General features: G+C 54.5%; 1 protein-coding gene across 1 annotated transcript; it reads right to left on the bottom strand.

Moving 5' to 3' along the window:
• Positions 1 to 429: 429 nt before the first annotated feature.
• Positions 430 to 17,120, bottom strand: TPRN (taperin). Its single transcript, XM_084272366.1, has 4 exons — positions 15,010 to 17,120; positions 1,250 to 1,445; positions 908 to 1,038; positions 430 to 563 (listed from the first exon to the last, which is right to left on the bottom strand). The coding sequence occupies exons 1-4, from the start codon at positions 17,101 to 17,103 to the stop codon at positions 501 to 503; spliced, it is 2,484 nt and encodes an 827-aa protein (XP_084128492.1). The 5' UTR covers positions 17,104 to 17,120; the 3' UTR covers positions 430 to 500.
• Positions 17,121 to 17,785: the final 665 nt, after the last annotated feature.

A 17,785-nucleotide genomic window follows, 5' to 3' on the forward strand; every position in this document is an offset into this window, starting at 1 on the left:
AATGACACCCAATGGAGCTGTCAATCAGAACCACCCTGTGACTCCAGCAACCTGCCTGGATACTCCCAACACCAGAACTCCAGAACTGTTCTTCACTGGGTCCTCTGATGGGAGAAGGGTTACAAAAGCCACCCCTGACCCCATACAGCCTGGATGAGCGGACTCAGGGAAGCACTGAGAGTATCCACATCCATCCCAGAACTACAGATCTGTTCTTAAGATGCCTCATCAGCAGCTGATCTTGAACAAGGAATATGTAAGGCCACAGGTAGAATAAATCATATGCCTTAAAAGTAGTAGTTAGGTCCCAGAATCCAGTGCAAATGTTCTCCAGAGATGCTCAACAGCATCTAGTCCACCCTTGGCATCAGGATCCAATGAAAACCATGGTGAGAGAGGGACCCAGAAGCTTGCTCCCATGGTGCTTTGCATGGACATTCGGGACGTGCACTGACACATTTTGTCCAGCAGCTGCTGCTGCAGGCTCGAAGATGAAGTGATCAAAAATAGAGAGCAGGCTCACTGCTGAAATCGGAGAGTCCGCCCTTCTCCGCCGGGGTGAGCTGTGGGGAAAGCAGAGTTGACAAGGAGGTGTCATCAAATCCAAAGCAAACGAGCACCCAACACCTTTGGGCAGTGAAGGCTGCACTGAACTCCCCCTCCAAACATGCCCTGGAGTACAGTGTGCCAGTTGCCCCAGTCTCCCTTCCACTGACAGGGAGAGGCAGGTGGGATGGCTGGCCATGGGGCTGTGCCGATCACGCTGTGAGCAGCAGCACCCTGCCCTGGGCAGCCAACACAAACACAGGTGCTCTGCAGAAGGCACAGCCCAGCCCATCATCCCAGACCAACCTGAGCACTGGGTAAGAGCAGAGCAAAGCCAAGACCTGCTTATTTAAAGCCTCACCATGTCTTGGCTCCCAGGGGAATCGCCTTCCTTCGGGAGGGGTCCCTCTGTGGCAGGCATCTCCTCATACTTCTGCTCCTGCCACTCGCTGAACTTCACGGAGTGCTTTGGGGTGTAGCTGGATAGGTCTGCTGGAAGGACAAAGCTGACATAAGTATTTTTCACCACCTCAAAAAGAAAGGGGATCCATTAACTCTCCATCTGCAGTTCTCTGTCCCCACTAAGCCCCAATTCAGAGGTCCCCCCCCATTAGCTGTTCCACCCAGGTGGAGCCCCATAAAGGTCTGTAGGAAACACAGACAGTGCCAGACACCACCAGTAACCCCACCATGCCTCACTCACCTGAGTTAGGTGTACTGGGATGCAAAGTGCTATTTGGGCGTGGAATGTAAAAGGTGCAAGATTTATCCTCCTCTGTTTCAGAAGCATGTCCTTCCTCTTCCTCCTCTTCCTCCTCCTCCTCTTCCTCCACCAGTGAGCTCTCTGATGGGTACTCAAACATAGTCTGCAAACTTGTCTCATTGAAAGAGATCTTCATCTAGACAACAACCAGCAAAGGAGCATTACTAGAAAGCAGCACAAGAAACCGTTCCTCCCAGCACGTGCTCTGGCAAAGGTCACCCCAGCCCAGGGCTTCACCCTGGTTTAAGGGAGCTATTACAGCCCCCTGCCTTTCACAGAACCACAGGGTTGGAAAAGAATTTTAAGATCATCAAGTCCAACCATTCCCATCCTAAGCTAAACCATATCCCTAAGTACCTGATCTATCCTTTTTTTAAACACACCCAAAGAAGGTGACTCAGCCCCTCCCTGGGCAGCCTGTTCCACAGCCCCACAACTCTGCCAGGGAAGAACTTTTCCCTCACATCTGCTCTGACCCTGCCCTGACACAGCTTGAGGCCATTTCCCCTTGTCCCATCTCCTGTCACCTGACTGAAGAGACCATCGTCCACCTCTCTGCACCCTCCCTTCAGGTAGTTGTAGGCAGGTTGTTGTAGGGTAGTTGTTTCCCCATGTGCCCTGCTGAAGCTCCTACCATGCAGAGAGAAACCACAGCAGCAGACAGCCAGTTACACAGGGTGGAGGCAGGAGGCTGAGAGGTCCTGAGTACCTCTCACTTTTTGCCCTGGCACATACTCTGCCATCACCCAAGAGTGATGCCCAGCAGTGAGGACAAGCTGCCAGTGTGTCCTGCAAGAAGCATCAGTGTTGCCAAGGAGGAAAGGCAGCACTGTTAATGCCTGCCAACTCCTTTGTGTACCTGTGCTCTAGACAACAGAGCCAGCATGAACAGAACCACATTTTTGGGACGACATGCTGGTAAAAAGCTATTTAAGCTACAGAGAACCAGGGTGTAACACCAGGAGTGAGAGGATGGAGGCAGCTAAGGGAGAGATGGTACGAGGTGGTAGTAGGGAGGGAAAATACTGGATGAGTGGGAGGCCCTTAAAGGTTCTGTTCTGAAACAAGTGTTATTTAGCACTCACCAGTGACCTTTGCACAATAACTGGAGGAGTATGAAATAAAGATGCCAAAAATGGGAGTTGATCAAAGGAAAACCAGAATTTTGTGGGTCGTGAAGAAAACTGGACAGCAAGAACACTAGGAATGGGATGATGTTTAAGACCAACCCTCACTCTAAGGGTTCATCACCTGTGATTAACTGAGAAAGAAAATTCTGGGTTGGCTACAGGACTGCAATCATCATTAGGATGCAGTTTAAGTAAGCCTGGAATAAAAAGCAAGGTGTTTCCACTGGAAATAGGGACTGGCTGGCTCCATCCTACCCCTCTAACACCCAGAAGTAGTTCAAGGCAGCAATTGGACTCCACCTCTCTCCTCCAGGCTGCACAAACCAGTTCCCTCAGCTTCTCCTCATGGGCCATTTCTTCCAGCCCCAGCAGCACTGCAGCAGCCTCCACCAGACTGCATCCCTCCTGTAGCAGGATGCCCAAATCCAGACACAGTAACTCCAGCTATCCTCTTCCAAGATGAAAGGAAAAGCTGAGGGAAGGGGTTGTTCCCTTGCAGTCTTACATGTCTGAATCACTATCCACCATTGGACTCAGAAGATCTGGTTACAAGTCACCTCCACAGGTGGAGAGGAGCTTCAGCCTGTTCACACCAGCAGAAGTGAAGCTTGAGAAAAAGTCTAACAGCTCTCTGTAAGCACACTGAGAAAATAAACACCAAGGAGCAGAGAAGAACTGCTGATGCCAGCAGACAACAGACAAACAAGGAGGATAAGCTTGCCAGGAATGAATTTACGCCAGACGCAGGGAAGTATTTAGCCAACATGGATCAAGGTTCAGGAGCAGCTGCCTAAAGGGTGTTGTGATCTCTTCCTTTCAACCTACAACTAAAAATGAGCCAACAGGGTTATGAACAGAATTAAGAGGATGCAGTTGCTCGTGACAGGAGCTGGATGGTTGAGATGATCCCTTCTGGTGCTGTGCAGTAACTGGCAAGGAGCAAGCACAGCACATCTGCCCCATGTGCTATATTTGCCATTTCCCTCAGATACACAAAGAAACAGCACCCAGCCCTGAGCTCTGCTCTGACCTTCTCCAGATGACACATGGGGAGAGGAGGGATTATATTTCATAGAAAAGGGTTTGGAATAAAACAGCCCTGAAGATGAAGCATCCCAGTTGCTGTTCCCTGTATTTCTTGCCCCTGTGGCTGACCTAGATGCTCCCTGACCCGAGCCAGGCAGCAGAGCAGGCAGTGACCACTCACAATGTGGTGTCTGTACTGGGGAGACGAGCTACGCTGCCAGGCACAGAGGCCACGAGGGTGGAGGTGCCCAGGGCTCCTGGAAGCTCAGAAGCTATCCCAGCACCAGCCCCTGCACGCAGGCTGCTTACCATTGCTGGCAGCTGTGCTGAAGGACAAGGAGCACTTGGCTAAACATGGAAAAATAAAGGAGACAGGAAGGATGTGCCTTGGGTTTGGAGTTAAGTTTGGGAAATGGAACTAAGCTTTCCTGGGTTTCTGCTGTCAGGAGGAAATGTCTCAGAGAAACAGCTCTGAGTCCAACTTGGACTAAAGCTGCGTGTAGCACAGGAGCAAAGAGCTTCACAGGGAGTAAAAACAGTGATTAGAAAGCAGCAGAACCAACCAGGAGACACCCCCATGCAATGCCCAGAGGCAACATGCCAGCAGCCCAGCCTAAGACCCTAAACTGAAGCAGGTCCCACTTCCCACAGCCAACTCGCCGGGCCGTGCTGGCTCCCAGAGCCGGGTGTCCTGCAGGACACCGCCAGCCCGGCTGCTCGCTGCAGCCACCGTGCTGCAGCTGGCACTGCTGAGGCTGTTCAGCAAGAGCAATCACTACCCACAGCAGTGCCAGCCCTGGCTCAGGGAGAGCTCTCCCAACAAGGTAACCTGCTGTTTCAGCAACACCTCAGGTTGGCCTAGGCGAAGGCTGACACCTGCTTGGCCTGGGTTCACCTCGGTGCAAAGCCCTCCCCAGAGAAGCACCAGCTTTGCCCCGTGGCAGCGTCTCCCCACACGCTGCTATCAAGCAGCAGGAAGAGCCCTATGGCTGCTCTGCAATAAATCCCCTGGACGCACCCAGGCAAAGCAAACACCAGAGAACAGCCAGTGCTGGCACGGGGCTGGACTCCAGTGAGCAGGCTCTGTGTGAGCAGCTGCCTTCCCTGCCCCTGCACAGCCCCTCTGGGCGTTCAGTCAGCCCTGCCCATGCGGGGCGAGAGCCCCAAACGCTGCCCCAGCACCCAGAGATAAACCTGCTGTGGCATCGCCCAGGTTCCCCAGGCCAGCTTCCCTCCCTGGCACGGGGTGGTTTCAGGGAAGCACAAAGCTGCTCTGCTTGATCCAACAGAAGATGGAGAGCAATTTATTCAGGCAAAACCAGGGGACACGTGGGTCAACACAGCTGCTTCAAGAAGCCCTCCGAGCAGCTCACCAGCAGAGCACACATGGGGAACAAGGGCAGAATCAATCCCAGGAATCTGCTAAAAAGGAAAATCAAGAGCCTGGTAACAGCACAGACAACAGGTCTGCACAGCCAGCAGCCCCTCACCAGCCCATGCAGGCTTTGATGGGGACACAAGTGACAGAAGAAAGCCATACCCCAGAGCAGCCAGGCACGCTGGAGCCCAGCCAGAGGACTCTGCTCACCATCTCAGCAGATTCCCCCCATTTCTGCTGTGACAGCAGCTGCCAGTTGTGGAAAGGGAGAATTTAGCACCCATCAGCTGTGGACGTGTGCAGGGATTTGTCACTATTTGGTCAGCTGAATGCTTCACCCAGAACTGTGTCACAAAACCAGGGACAAGCCCAAGCCCATATATCTCTAGATGAATACCCTGCCCAGCAATCAGAGCCACACTGGAAGGAGTGAGGCAGGCTTTTGGGGAACACTGTGCTGTTCAGCCACCAGATTCTTGTTGCCATAGCAAAAATCATTTATTTGTTTGCTAGGATTTGAACAGTAATGAGCAACACAGTGCCCAGTGAAGAGAAGCCAGGGTAAACATTGCCTAAGGAGCATAAACCTGAGTACCAGGCACACAGGGCTCACTTGGAAAAGGGGGGAAAAAAAGAAGTCAACCTTGTTTCAGGGGATGCAGGCTGTCAGGATGCACTCAGACCAACACCAAGAGTGTCCCCATGTACACAGACACATTAGAAATAAAAATAACCAGCTTGCAGAAACCAACCTGTGACACAAAGAGAAGTCAGCAGACACCTCACCTCTCAAAGCTGCAGTGGGAAAGTCTGCAAGTCTGCAGTAATGACAGCAAACACCCAGCCCATGGCTTCTCCCAAACCAGGGATATCAAGGCAAGTCTTAGGAGGAAACCATGGGGTTAATCTGCACCCTCAACTCCAGCAGAAATCTCTTTAGTGTGGCTTTTCCCTTCTCCACCCATTAGCACATTTGCTTCTTGGCAGGTGTGGCAGAGCCACCTCCGCTCTATCAATGGTCTTTACACCTTTTCAACAGGAACCTCTCTGGCAGCCAAATCCTTGCCTTGTAATACTGTGAAAAAGGAATTGGTCTGGCCATCGAAAGAAAAAGAGGGGGAAAAGATCCCCTTTTAACTATATTCCAGCAAGTTGGTAGCAGCACACTGATCCCATCATAGCAGCCTACAACGGGACTGACAATGAGCAAGTGCATCTCCCCTTCCCTGCAGAGTGACAGGGAGCAGCCACATCCCCAGCCTGGGGCTCTCCCAGGAGGCTGCCAGGGGCACTGCTGCCATCCCACTCAGCATGTGCAGGAACTAGATGGGATGGCAAGTGGTGAAGCACAAGCTGGAGTTCACTCCTGCCCCTGCTAACATCACACAGTGCCTCCAGCACTTCCAAACCTTTGGAGACACCATGAGAGGGACAGCACAACTTTTCAGTAACGTGGTTACATTCCCCAGGTACCTCACAGCATCCCAGGGATCAAGATTTGCTCTTTTCAGGTACTAACTTCCCTGTAAGCATCCTCTCTCCCCAAGCAATATAATCCTGAAATGCTCAAATCAGGAATTGCACGGACTCCCTGGGGCACGTGTGAGCTGCTGGGTGTGACTCCCAGCAGCTGGTTTAACAGCTTTACACCCCTGTCAGCCAAATGCAGTCTCCTTTCTCAGCAAGGGCAGCAGGAGGGTTTCAGCTTGTGTCTGCAGGAAGGGTGGGTAACAGTTAAACATGAATACAGAAGAGCGAGTGGCTGAAACCACTGACAGAACAAGCAAGAAAATAAATAATCAGTGTTCTGAAGAGAAAAAAAAATCACCTTGTGCTTTTGTGCAGCCTCACACAGAGTGTTGCTACGTTTCCTGCTGCCTTGGTTGTTGGTCAGTGAGACACAAGCACAAGACATCCCACTGGATACCTGAGAGCCACAGCAGCAGCAGACCCCTGGGAGTGCTTCAGGATACAGACCATCCCGTGGAGGGGTGCAAGCAGCAGCATCCCCAGCTGGGCAGGAAAGCAGCACCAGCACTGATGGAGGCTCTGCCCAGCAGAGCTCAGCATCCAGGGGAAGAGGGTCACTTAACTGGCAACAACTCCTGCCTCCATGAGGTGAGAGGGAAGGTCCCTGCACAGGTATTTCACTGCTTGTGAGACTGGAAACAGAGGGCAGAAGTAGGTATTTTATGGTGGACAAAGGTCCCCAAAGGGTTTACACTGGTCTCTCCATCTGACCCAGTATGGCCATTCTCACCAATCAGCACATTTAGCAAGAGGAGGCAGAGGAGCAGCTCACCAGCTGCACACCTCTGCCAGGACCTTCAGCTCTCCATTACAACTGGCCACTCTGAGGCAATGCACTGTGCTCCCTGAAAGCTTCAGATAAAGGATTTGGGGGAAAAGAAGCCATTCCATAGGAGTCAGCAGTGAGCTTCTCTACACACCTCCACTTGTCCTGCAAACACCATCCTGTGTTGTCAGCCCAAATCGCTGAACAACTCCAGGCACAGCCTGGAATAGCACCCTGGGGGCTGCAGTGCCATCAGCATATTACCAAGGCATTTGTTGTCATTCTGATAAGATAAAGAGCTTTTGCACCTCTAAAGCCTTTCCTCCACACAGGATGAAAAGGTTTTTCTGACAGGTACCCAGAGGAACTGGGGGGGACTTGAGACTTGGTGCCTGTATCAGCTTAACCCTGTCCTGCTATGGCTGAAGGAAATTGCAGGTGGCACTTCAGAAATGGACTTTTCTGTCATTCTCTACAAGAAGAGTTTTGGGGCACAGGAGTTGGCTGCTCCACCATCAGTTCACTTGATCACACTATTCCAACAAGTGTTTCTCAAGAGTAGCAACGAGCTTTGCTCAACAATTAAGTGCATCACAGAGCTAGCTACTCAACAGAGCTAGAAGATTTCCAGCAGTAGCGTGTGAAGGAAGCACTGTGCTGCTGGTGAAGAAGAAGTTGCCTCCAGGCTCGTGTCCCAGCTCCAAAGCCACAAGGCAAAACAAGAAAGTCTCCATTTACAAGGCAACCCACAAAAGCCAGCTCTGTGTAATCAATATGCTGAAGCACATGGCAGATAGGAGCAATGCATGGAGATTCGAAATATTAACCTCCTTGTGCAAGGCACAGGGAAGTTTCAAATTCCTGATGAGAAGTGACAGGGTAGGGACAGTCCCAGGGAGCACAGCAGGGCAGGCAGCTTGGTTAACTCTTGAAGATCCCAGCACCCAAAGCCACAGAGCAGAGGGAGTGTGAGTGGGTACAAAGCAGCTATTCACCCAGGGCTCCCTTCGCTCCTTCACACATCTGCAGCCAGAGGAGCCAGAGCCCTCCACAGTTTAACAAGCACGTCAAGTGTTAGTTACTTAGTCCCCAGAACTGCAGAAATCTCCCTGCATGAGAGATCTCTCCCCTGAACACACAACATGAGCAGGCACAAACAAGGTACAGCTCGTGCCAAGACTTGGTATTTTCACAAACAACATGCAGAGCTCCCAAACAGAAGAGGGTGTCAGCAGCTCTGAGCCTGTGATTTGTGGCTACAACCCGGGGCAGCGCTGGGAGATGCCATTCACTTTCTGTGTAACCAGGACTGACTGGAGCAGTGCAAGCAAATAGCTGGGTTGAGTGCCAGTGTCTCCAGCCAGACTGGGACAGATGGAGTATCATTTCCCAGGAAATATGGGAAGAGAGGCTGGGAACACAATTCCTCCTTCTAGGCTTCAGTGACATGAACACTATTAGCTGTGTGACAGCTTCTATCTCTCTCATCCTCCTTCTGTACCACTAACACACACAAGATACTTCCTCAAAGAGAAGTGATTATGTGCAGCAGATTCACCACAGGGCTCAGACATGCCCTCAGCCTTGCATTTTCACTAGCTGCAAGCTATACAATTTCCCTAAGGAGTTTACTCCTGCAGCCTCCGAGATGTTTTCTTCAGCTTGCTCACAGTCCCAGTGCCCAAGGAACTGCAGCTCCATGCTGCCAAGTTCCCAAGATCATCTGAAGGGCACATCCTGGAAAACATCAACACCAAGTTCCTCCAGCCCAGATTTTCCCAGGATGTTTGTGAAGTTTCTCTGTGTGATACAGATGCTCCTACGTGCTGGCCAGACAGAGACACCGTTACAGCTTCATGGCATGGCCATGTCCCACTGCAGTCACTAGGAAGAAGCCAGGTTATAAATAGGCATTAAGCTGCCCAGGTTTCCCTCAGGAGGGGAGTGAGCAGACCCCAGAGGTGAAGGGGATGCTGCTACAGCAGCTCTTACCTAGATTTGCTTTACTGCCCCTGAACCTGGAGACTAAACCTTGCAATCACTCCATGTCCCACAGCTAAGGCAGACAAGCAGGGCTTCCCCCCTGCCAGCCTGCAGCTCTTCCTCAGCCCTTCTCAGGGCTGTCATACAGTGGAACAAGCAGCAGGGAGAGGAAAACCCAAGCCCAAGTGAAATTATCAACCATCTCCAATCTGGTCCACAGATTAAGGAAACCAATTAAGATAACTGTAATCCACATGATCAGAACTGGGAGCACAAAGCACTCCAAATCTCCTCTCAAGCTCGGGGCAGGCTGAGCCCTGGGCACGTCCTAACCAGCTTCAAAGGCAGGCTGGGCTCTTGTTTGCGTAAGAGTTTCTATTTTAGCTCCTCTGTCCCTTCCCTGGAACAAGCAGGAGGGAGAGCAAGGAGAGTCTGGGAGCAGCTCAGACTGTCACTGAGGCACAAGGTGAAGTCCAGGAGTGACGTGGCCACGGAGAAAACAAGTCACAGAAAGTTTCCCACTACAGAGATGAGATAACCACGACTCATCTGCTCTGCCAGGGGGTTAGTACAAGGAAGCACCCACACATCAAGAAGCTGGCAGGCTGCTGGGAAACAAAACCCAACCCACCACCCCCGTGACAGCCTCAAGTACAGCTTCTGAGGTGGTTTCAAGCCTAGATCCACAAGAAGATCCTGGTTTCCAGGCCACACAGCCAGCAAGAGCACAGGGTAAAGGCAGTGGAAGGAGGGAATGGCAGGGAAATGCAGGGTCTGTGCCTGCTCAGGGCTGACAGCTGGTGGAAATCGCCTCTGCGGAGGACAGAGCAGCTTCAGCATGAGCAGACACGTGCTTTCTGAGCAGAACCTGTCGCTGCTGACCTCATCTCCCAAAAATTCAATGCATCCACCTCTGATACATACTACAACCCCTCCTTAAACGTGGCAGATTTACTCATCCCAGCAGAGCACAGGCATGAGGCAGAAAGCAGAGCAGGAACACGCAGCTCTCCAGGAGCCAGATAACACAAACCTTTGTCCCAATCCCTCCAGAACACAGACAAGGGCATCTACTTCACTCTGGCAGGGAGATTTCTGCAGGGTCATTTACTTGTGTTACGGTTCCTTTGTGTTGAACATTGCAAAAGCCCACTCCAGGCAGGCAGGCAGAGGTATCTGGGTTCCACACTGCACAGACTTGCTCCAGACAGGTCTGGGCAATGGGTGGAAGTGTTCATCCCTGCCAGCACCTCGAGCCTACGCCTGGTTCTCACAGGAGACCATCTCCAGCAGCACTGAAGGGATGGAAAGCTACAGAGCAAGAACTTCAGCAGGTTACACCATCAAAACTCCTGCTGGATCCTGCCCACGATAAAAAGCTGGGGGATGTTTAGAGTCATTTTGATCAGACATTTAAGTGGGCATTTGGAAGCCACACTCTGGCATTAATATGTGGCTGGAAATGTTAGAAAATGGACCATGCTGAAGTGCTGGGACTTTCTGAAGTTCAGCTGAAGCTGAACCTCTTCAGAGACTGTTTGGATCCCACCACCCTTGTTCTTGTGAGGCCTGTTCACACAAGGCTGCAGCTCACCTTCCAGCACTCCAACTGCCTACTGTGACAAGCTGAAAAGATTAAAACATCAACAACCTGGTGTCTGTGGGCTCTCAAGTCCTGTGACTTACAGGACACTGACTGGGTGGGCTGGCCAGAAGTCACTTTTCCTGAAGGACTCCCAGGAGGTACCAGGTCCTGGAGGGGACAAACATACCATGACTTGGGATGAACTTCAGAAGTGATCAGACATGAGGAAGGGGCAGGTTGGGGCAAACTCTGTACACACAGGTCCTTCATGGTGGGGTCCAGCCTCCAACAAGATGTGAGCATGAAGCCTGAAGAGAGACAGCTACTGCTCAGGACCCCAGCTGGCTCGGCAGTCCTTCCCAACCACTTGCTCCAAGGTGCCAGTCACATGTTCTACAGAAACCCAGATGTCTATCTCAGTGACAACTTTATTGTAGGATATTTTTGGCAGGTAACCAAACTAAGATTAGTTCTTGTTGGCTCAGCTGAGCTAGATCCTCTGAGATCCCAAAGATCCACATCCTGCAGCAAAGCCTTCCCTTCCTCCTGGGGCTGCTATCAGGCTGAAGTGTCTTTACTATTTCTGCAATAACAGAGCACGAAGACGAGCACTGAGCAGGGGTCACCGACAGAGCTCTGCATCCTCTCCCCACTCCCTGCTTAGAATAAAGGTCAGTAGGTCTTCTTCCACCCCTGTGCACGTATCCTGTCCTTGCTGGGAGCTGGCAGCTCAGCCAGCAGCTCCACTTGAAACCTGTGCATCTGTCCAAAGCTGCAAACATTCACTTGGTTTTTCAAACTGAAGTCACTCCTCCACCCCACTACCTGAACTGGACATGATGACGCTTGGAGAGGTCTCAAATCAGATGCAGAGTGAGTGACCAGTCCTGAAGGGCATCTTAACACCTGTAGAACAAGAGCTCAACCTCCCTGCCCACACCCCAGGATGAGCACGGCTGGGGCTCACCCCTCCGTTGCATCCCACCATACACAAGCCCATGTTCACCTTCACAGCCCTCCCTGGGTGAGCCACAACTGTCCCACTGCAGCAGCTCTAGCCCCACAAGACAGCTGGGACCCCCTTTTTAATCCTGATGCAGGCACAGCATTTCTCTCTCTCCCTCATCAGCCTAAGACCCAGCTCCAACCCCAAAACAAACAGCTGCTTTGCATTCTTGAAGTGTCTGGAAGGAGCCATGAAGCTATTTTTCCTGAAAGGCCTCAAACATCAGCAGCACCCCCCAGGCTGTCAGCAATGTCACAAGTCCTGCAGCCATGGAGCCAGAAACAGGGGCTGGAGCTCCCTCCACACAGACCAGAGCGGCACCAGAGCCCACTCCCACCCTCTCTCCCACACCAAAAAGCCATGGAGGGTGCAGACCAGAAGACATGCACCGATTCAGGTCCGTGTTGCTGGCATCCCCACCAGTCAGGCAACCAGGGGACTGAAAAGGGAGGCTGAATTTTTGCATTGAGAGACAAATGCAACTGGCACCTCAGAACAATCAGCCTGACACAACTGCCACTCTCCCTCCAAATAAATCAGAAGCACAAACCCCCAATGATCTGCAGGGACACAGCACTTCCCAGGCCTGCTGCTTGTCCCACCCAGATTCCTGCTGGGCATTAGCAAGTGGATGAAGTTCTCCAAGTCACCAATGTTTCACTAACACCACTGTCTTGAGCCTGGTGCTTACTTAGAGACCCTTCAGCAAATCCAGGGCAAGGTTTGGAAAGGAAGATACTTAGCGTGGGCTCATCCAGCAGGTCTGCCTGGAGAGAATCATCCCCAAAAAAACCCCAGTAGCTGCTCACAGAAACCCCCATCAGGTTTGGTTTCGAAAGAGAAAGGGACAGTGGTTTTACCAAAGAACTGCAGCCTCCAGCTCACACGAGATGTCTGCTCCTGCCCAATTCCGGCCAAAAGCAAGGCTCTGAAAACCCCAACATATCTACAAAACATGTTTTTGGCTGGTTGCCTTGGTGACACACAGCAATCTCTTGGGAAGAGACCAAGGAATGTTTCCTAATACTAGCTCCTTCCTTTTCAGGCATGGCCACTCAGCCCTATTACCCGGAGTAACAGCCACAAACATCCTCTGGGTTAAGAGTAAACAGAAATCTTTCCATTTGCTACAGCATCATCTTCTAAACCCTGGCTGCAAAGCCAGACTCCATGCCTGCCACCCAGGCAGGAAGGGAACCGAAGGAAAACCTGGTGTTTCTTTCACTACATCATCACATTTCGTTTTAACCAGAAACTTGTGGCTCTACTACTTCTCCTTAAGCTGGGTCTTGTTTCCTGAAAGCTCCCCATGAATTTCAGCCTCCTGAGCTCTGCAATGTTACAGGCAGTTCCTCTTTTGCCTTTTAATACCTCAGAATTCCTCCTTGGTCCTTTAGCATCTCAGAAAGGAGATCTTTATGTAAGTTTTCCTGCAGGACTTCCCTGTGTATGGTTCTCAGGGAGTGCTGTTACAGCTGTACACACACCTTGCAGGATTTAGCACAGTTCATCTTCAGAGCAGGACAGTTAATGCCATTAAGCTGGTAAGAACAGGGGTGGAGAAGCTACGTGACCTGCCCAATGTCACACATCTCCAACACTGAACAGACAATGCAATTGTTAACCAGTTTCAAAGAATTAGATGATATTTTAGGTGGAGAAAGGACCTCTGGCCCAAACTCCTGCTCCAAGTCTGACCCGATGAGTTGCTCCAAGGGCCTCACCAGGCAATTTTCAAACAGCTCCAAGGATGGAGAAGCCACAACATTCCTGTTCCAGTGTTTGACCAACATCAAACAATTCAGTCACTGCACCAGCTTTGTCCTCATCTCCCTCTCCTTGTTGTACTGCTTCAGACAGCTTCCACTGCCCACCAGTTAACTCACTTTGCTTACTTGAGGCTTTATTCTGCTGCCACCCTGCACAGAGAAATCAGCTCCTCTGCCTGCATCAGACACCGGGCTTATCCACAAGTGTCTGTCCCACAAGGTTTCCTCTCTATTTTCTAACTGTAACTGTCTTGATGTTTTCACCATTTATACCACACACCTGACTTGGTGTAAATCCAACTAACACCCCAAACTGAACTGAGCACAGGCAAGAAAACAGCTGGAATGAGTGCCAGCCAGCAGGTATTTAAGCAGCAGAACAATTCCAGTCCAAGGAAGGACAAGGAAAAACTGCAGGAGCACTGAATGAGAATCAACACTCCTATTTGCTTATTCTGGACCTCATGGTGCTCATGCTCCAGATCTGCTACCTGCATTCATCATGATCAAATTAATAGAGACTGTGTGCTCTTATGAAGGAATGTAGCAACGTTAAGCCACGAGCAACAGCACTCCCTGCCTCCCTTCTCAATGAGAAGCACTCCAGTCAAGGGATTTCCTCAAATTATAAAGCTCAGTGCCTCAGGCACCCATGTGGATTCAGTCCATCAAAGACTGAGTGGAATTTAAGTAATGGGATGTCAAACAAGTGTTCCCCCTACGGAAAAACATGTCACATAGTAAACCTTGAAATCAGGAGCTGTCACCTTGGCTGCTGCTTTCAGAGCCCAACAATTCACACCCACTCCTCCGGCGCAACAAAAATAACCCGCTCTGTCAGTGCAACTGTGTCTTCATCACACCCAGGCACGAAGATTAATTCTCAGTTTAAGGCTCACAAGGATCTAAGTTAGATCACAAGCCATCAGAAAACCTGGCATTCGCTCCAAAGACACTTTAGCAATCAACATCTCTGGGATCTTCAGGCATAACTGGACAGCCAGAATGAGCTGCCAGGTGGTATAATCCTATCAAGGGGAGTTAAGTTGTTGCTGATCTGTTTCTGCCTAATGGAGACCTAATTCTTCAGCCTCTATCAATAGATCACTAATGCGGGGAAGATGCCAGGCTGCCCATCGTACTGTGTCACAACCTGGGCAGTGACTGTGGAGAGCTCAACATGTCCAACACCTGCAGACACGGGGAGCAGAGCTGGAGAGGGTGCAAGTCCACACAACTCGCCTCAATCTTCTAAATACCTGAAATATTTTACCTGGTGTTACCAAACCTCCCAGGAGTGACTGTGGGAGAGGCCCTGCAGTTACTGCAAGTCATATACCACCCTCATCTACTTGGTGGGTGAGCACCCACTGTCCCCTTCCGAGGGCAAGCCTCTCTGGCTTTCAAAAGGTCCAGGAAAACACTGCCCATCCTCCCACCCCATGCCTCATGTTCAGACAAACTGATAGAACTGAGATGCTTTCAGCTTGGCTGCTCAGCACCAGAGCACCCCAGGCAGTTAGTTACCTTCTTGCGGCGGGAGCCCGTCTTGCTCATGCAGGACCTCTCCAGGGACAGGTACCCGCCGATCACTTCGATCTCGTTGACCGTGGGGTAGCGCTTTTTATGGGACAGCCCCGCTTGAGGCCCGTCAGCATTCTCCACTGCTTTGCCTTTTCCTTTGCTCTCCTCCTCCTCTTCCTCCCACTGCGGCCTTCCACTGGCATCACTAAGAGTCTGCAGCCCTGAGGCAACGGGCTTCCTTTTGGGCACAACAGTGAAGGTGCTGCCTCCCTTTTGGTGGGGGGCAGAGTGTGGTCTGTAGAGGGGCACAGAGGAGAACTCCATCTCCAGGTCAGGGCCAGCTCCTCCAGGCTGATCTGCCAAGCTCCCCGTCCTCACAGCTGAGCTGGCCCTGGGAGAAACCTCCCCACTCTCCGGCTCCACAATGTCATCGATGTAAGTCACAGGTACCAACGGATCCAAAGGCGCCAGTGGGGAAGTGACAGGCTCTTCCTTCTCCGGTGCGGAAGCCCTCGGGGGCTCCTTTGGTGCCTTCTCCTCCGAGGAGGGTGGCTGTGGACCCGGGCTGGTGCTCCGGGCTGGGGGCAGAGCTGGGCTGCCCTCCCGGCGCGGCACGAAGAGGAAGGAATTGCGCGAGTTGAGGCGCAGCTTGGCCAGGGCCTGGGCCTGCAGGTCATGGGCTGGGATGGAGGCCAAGTCGGGCTTGGGGGCTGGGTGGATTTCAAAGGAGCCCCCGGCCCGGGGGGCTGAGGCGGAAAGCGGCTGGGTGGAGCCGGTGGCACTGGGGGCCGGAGTGGCACTGGGTGGGGGGGACACGGCCCTTTCTGCCTCCTCTGGCTTTGGCCTCCTGGCATTGGCTCTGGCATGGGAAGCGCTGGTGGATGGCACTGGTGGCCCCTTGGGTGGCCCAGCACGGCTGGAGACAGCACCGGGCTCGGGGACACGGCTGCCGGGGGGCAGCCCCCGGGGGGTGACAGTGAAGGAGTTGGAGCCGATCTTGTGGAGAAAGCAGTTGGCCTGGGGGGCTGCGGCCTTGGGGGTGGCTGGGACCGCCGGGGGGGCGGCGACCCGGGGGGGAGCCGGGGCTGCAGGGGGGGTGGCAGCCCGGGGGGGAGCCGGGAGAGGCTGAGGGGCCGCGGGCTCAGGGGGCGCAGCCCGGGGGGGAGCCGGCTGCAGGACAGGAGGCTGAGGGGCGGCCGGCACGGCTGGGGGGGTGGCAGCCCGCGGGGGAGCCGGCAGCGGCTGGGGAGCGGCCGGCACCGCCTGCGGAGATCCCGGCCTCGCCTTTCGGCCCGAGGCCCGGGGGGAGCCCGGTGCCCTGTGCGGAGAGGGCGGCCCTGGCCGGGGAGAGCCCGGCGCCGCCGGAAGAGAAGCCTGCCCTGCCCGGGGAGAGCCCGGTCCCACCTGCGGAGAGGGTGCCGCCCCGCCCGGTACGGCACCGGGACCGGACCCGGTCAGTGCTTCCCCGCCGCGGCGTCGGCGGCCCCGCGGTCGCTGCCCGAACTTCTCCAGGAGGCGGCTGACGGTGCCCGGCTCGGCCGCCTCGGGCGGCTCCGGCGGCGGCTCGGTCGCCTCGTAGATGACGACCTGGTCAGCGCGGATCTCGGCGAGGGCGGCGCCCCGGCGGGCCAGCAGCTCCCGCAGCGGGTCCGGGCGCTGCGGCGGGGAGGAGGAGGAAGAAGAGGAGGAGGCGGCGGCAGCCGGGTCCCGGCGGCGGCCGGGCAGCGCGTCCCCGTCGGCGAAGCAGGCGGGGGCATCGGGCTGGGACTCGATGATGAGGATGTTGTCGGCGCGGATGGTGCGGATGCCGGGCACGGCGCTGTACAGCTCCAGCAGCTGCTGCAGCGGCCGCGCCGCCCCGGGGTCGTGCCCGGGCAGCCCCTGCCGCAGCCGCCGCCGCTCATTCTCCAGCCGCATGAAGGGGTTCTCGCGGAGCGGGCCCAGGCTCTCCGCCACCACCAGTCGCTCCCCCGCCGGGGGCTCCGGCTCGGCGCCGGCCGCCCCCGCCAGCTTTGCCCGCTTCCGCTCCAGGATCTCCCGCTTCCAGGCGGGCTGAGCCCGCGGCCCAGCCCCGAGCGGCAGCTCCGCGCTGCTCATGGCGGCGGCGCAGGACACACTGCGCTGACCAGCCGCCTCCTCCCGGCGCACCTGAGCAGGCCCCGCCGCCGGCCCCAGCACCGCCCCCGGGCCGCCCTTCGCGGGGCGGTGGGAGCGGGCGGGGCGGCCCCAGGCGGGGCGGGCGCCATGACGTGGCCCGGAGCCAGGGCGGCCCGGCGCTCCCGGAGGCGCTGGCCGGGGCTGTGCGGCTGTTCCGCTCCCCGCTAGTTTCGGGGTCGGTGTCATCGAGGCAGGGCCCCGAGGAGCCCCTGGAAGCTCGGGGGCCGCCTGGAAGCAGCTGGGCCCGGGCTTTACCTGCCTGGCGCTCAGCGGCACGGCCCGCCTTGCCCCGGGGCTGCGGGGTCCCGCTGCCCGCGCCACAGGCGCCAGGCTTGGGGACACGGCTGGGGACAGGCCCTGCTGTCCTCAGCCTACCGGGAGCCGCGGTGACCTGAACTGATCTGGTCTTTGACCCCATCCTGGACTGGGTGAAAAGCCCGGTGCCAGCTGAGGACAGGGGCAAGATAATGCCTTCCGGGGCCACCCTGCCATCGCCTCCGCCACAGCCTGAGGAAGAGCAGGTGCCTGGCCGTGAGCAGCCATGGCAGCCAGGAACGAGCCACTGGTACCAGAGCAGTGTCGCATCAGGCCCCTCAGACGAGTGTCTCATGGGGGACACAAG

Source organism: Gallinula chloropus (assembly GCF_964237585.1).
Source record: "Gallinula chloropus genome assembly, chromosome: 18".
Taxonomy (NCBI): domain Eukaryota; kingdom Metazoa; phylum Chordata; class Aves; order Gruiformes; family Rallidae; genus Gallinula; species Gallinula chloropus.

Bases quoted from the DNA above. Each gene is read 5' to 3' on its own strand.
- TPRN (XM_084272366.1), bottom strand. From the start codon at position 17,103: ATGAGCAGCGCGGAGCTGCCGCTCGGGGCTGGGCCGCGGGCTCAGCCC. The intron at 1,446-15,009 runs GTAACTAACTGC...GTTGTTGTCTAG, and splicing joins CGGGCTCCCGCCGCAAGAAG to ATGAAGATCTCTTTCAATGA. The intron at 1,039-1,249 runs GTGAGTGAGGCA...TTGTCCTTCCAG, and splicing joins TCCCAGTACACCTAACTCAG to CAGACCTATCCAGCTACACC.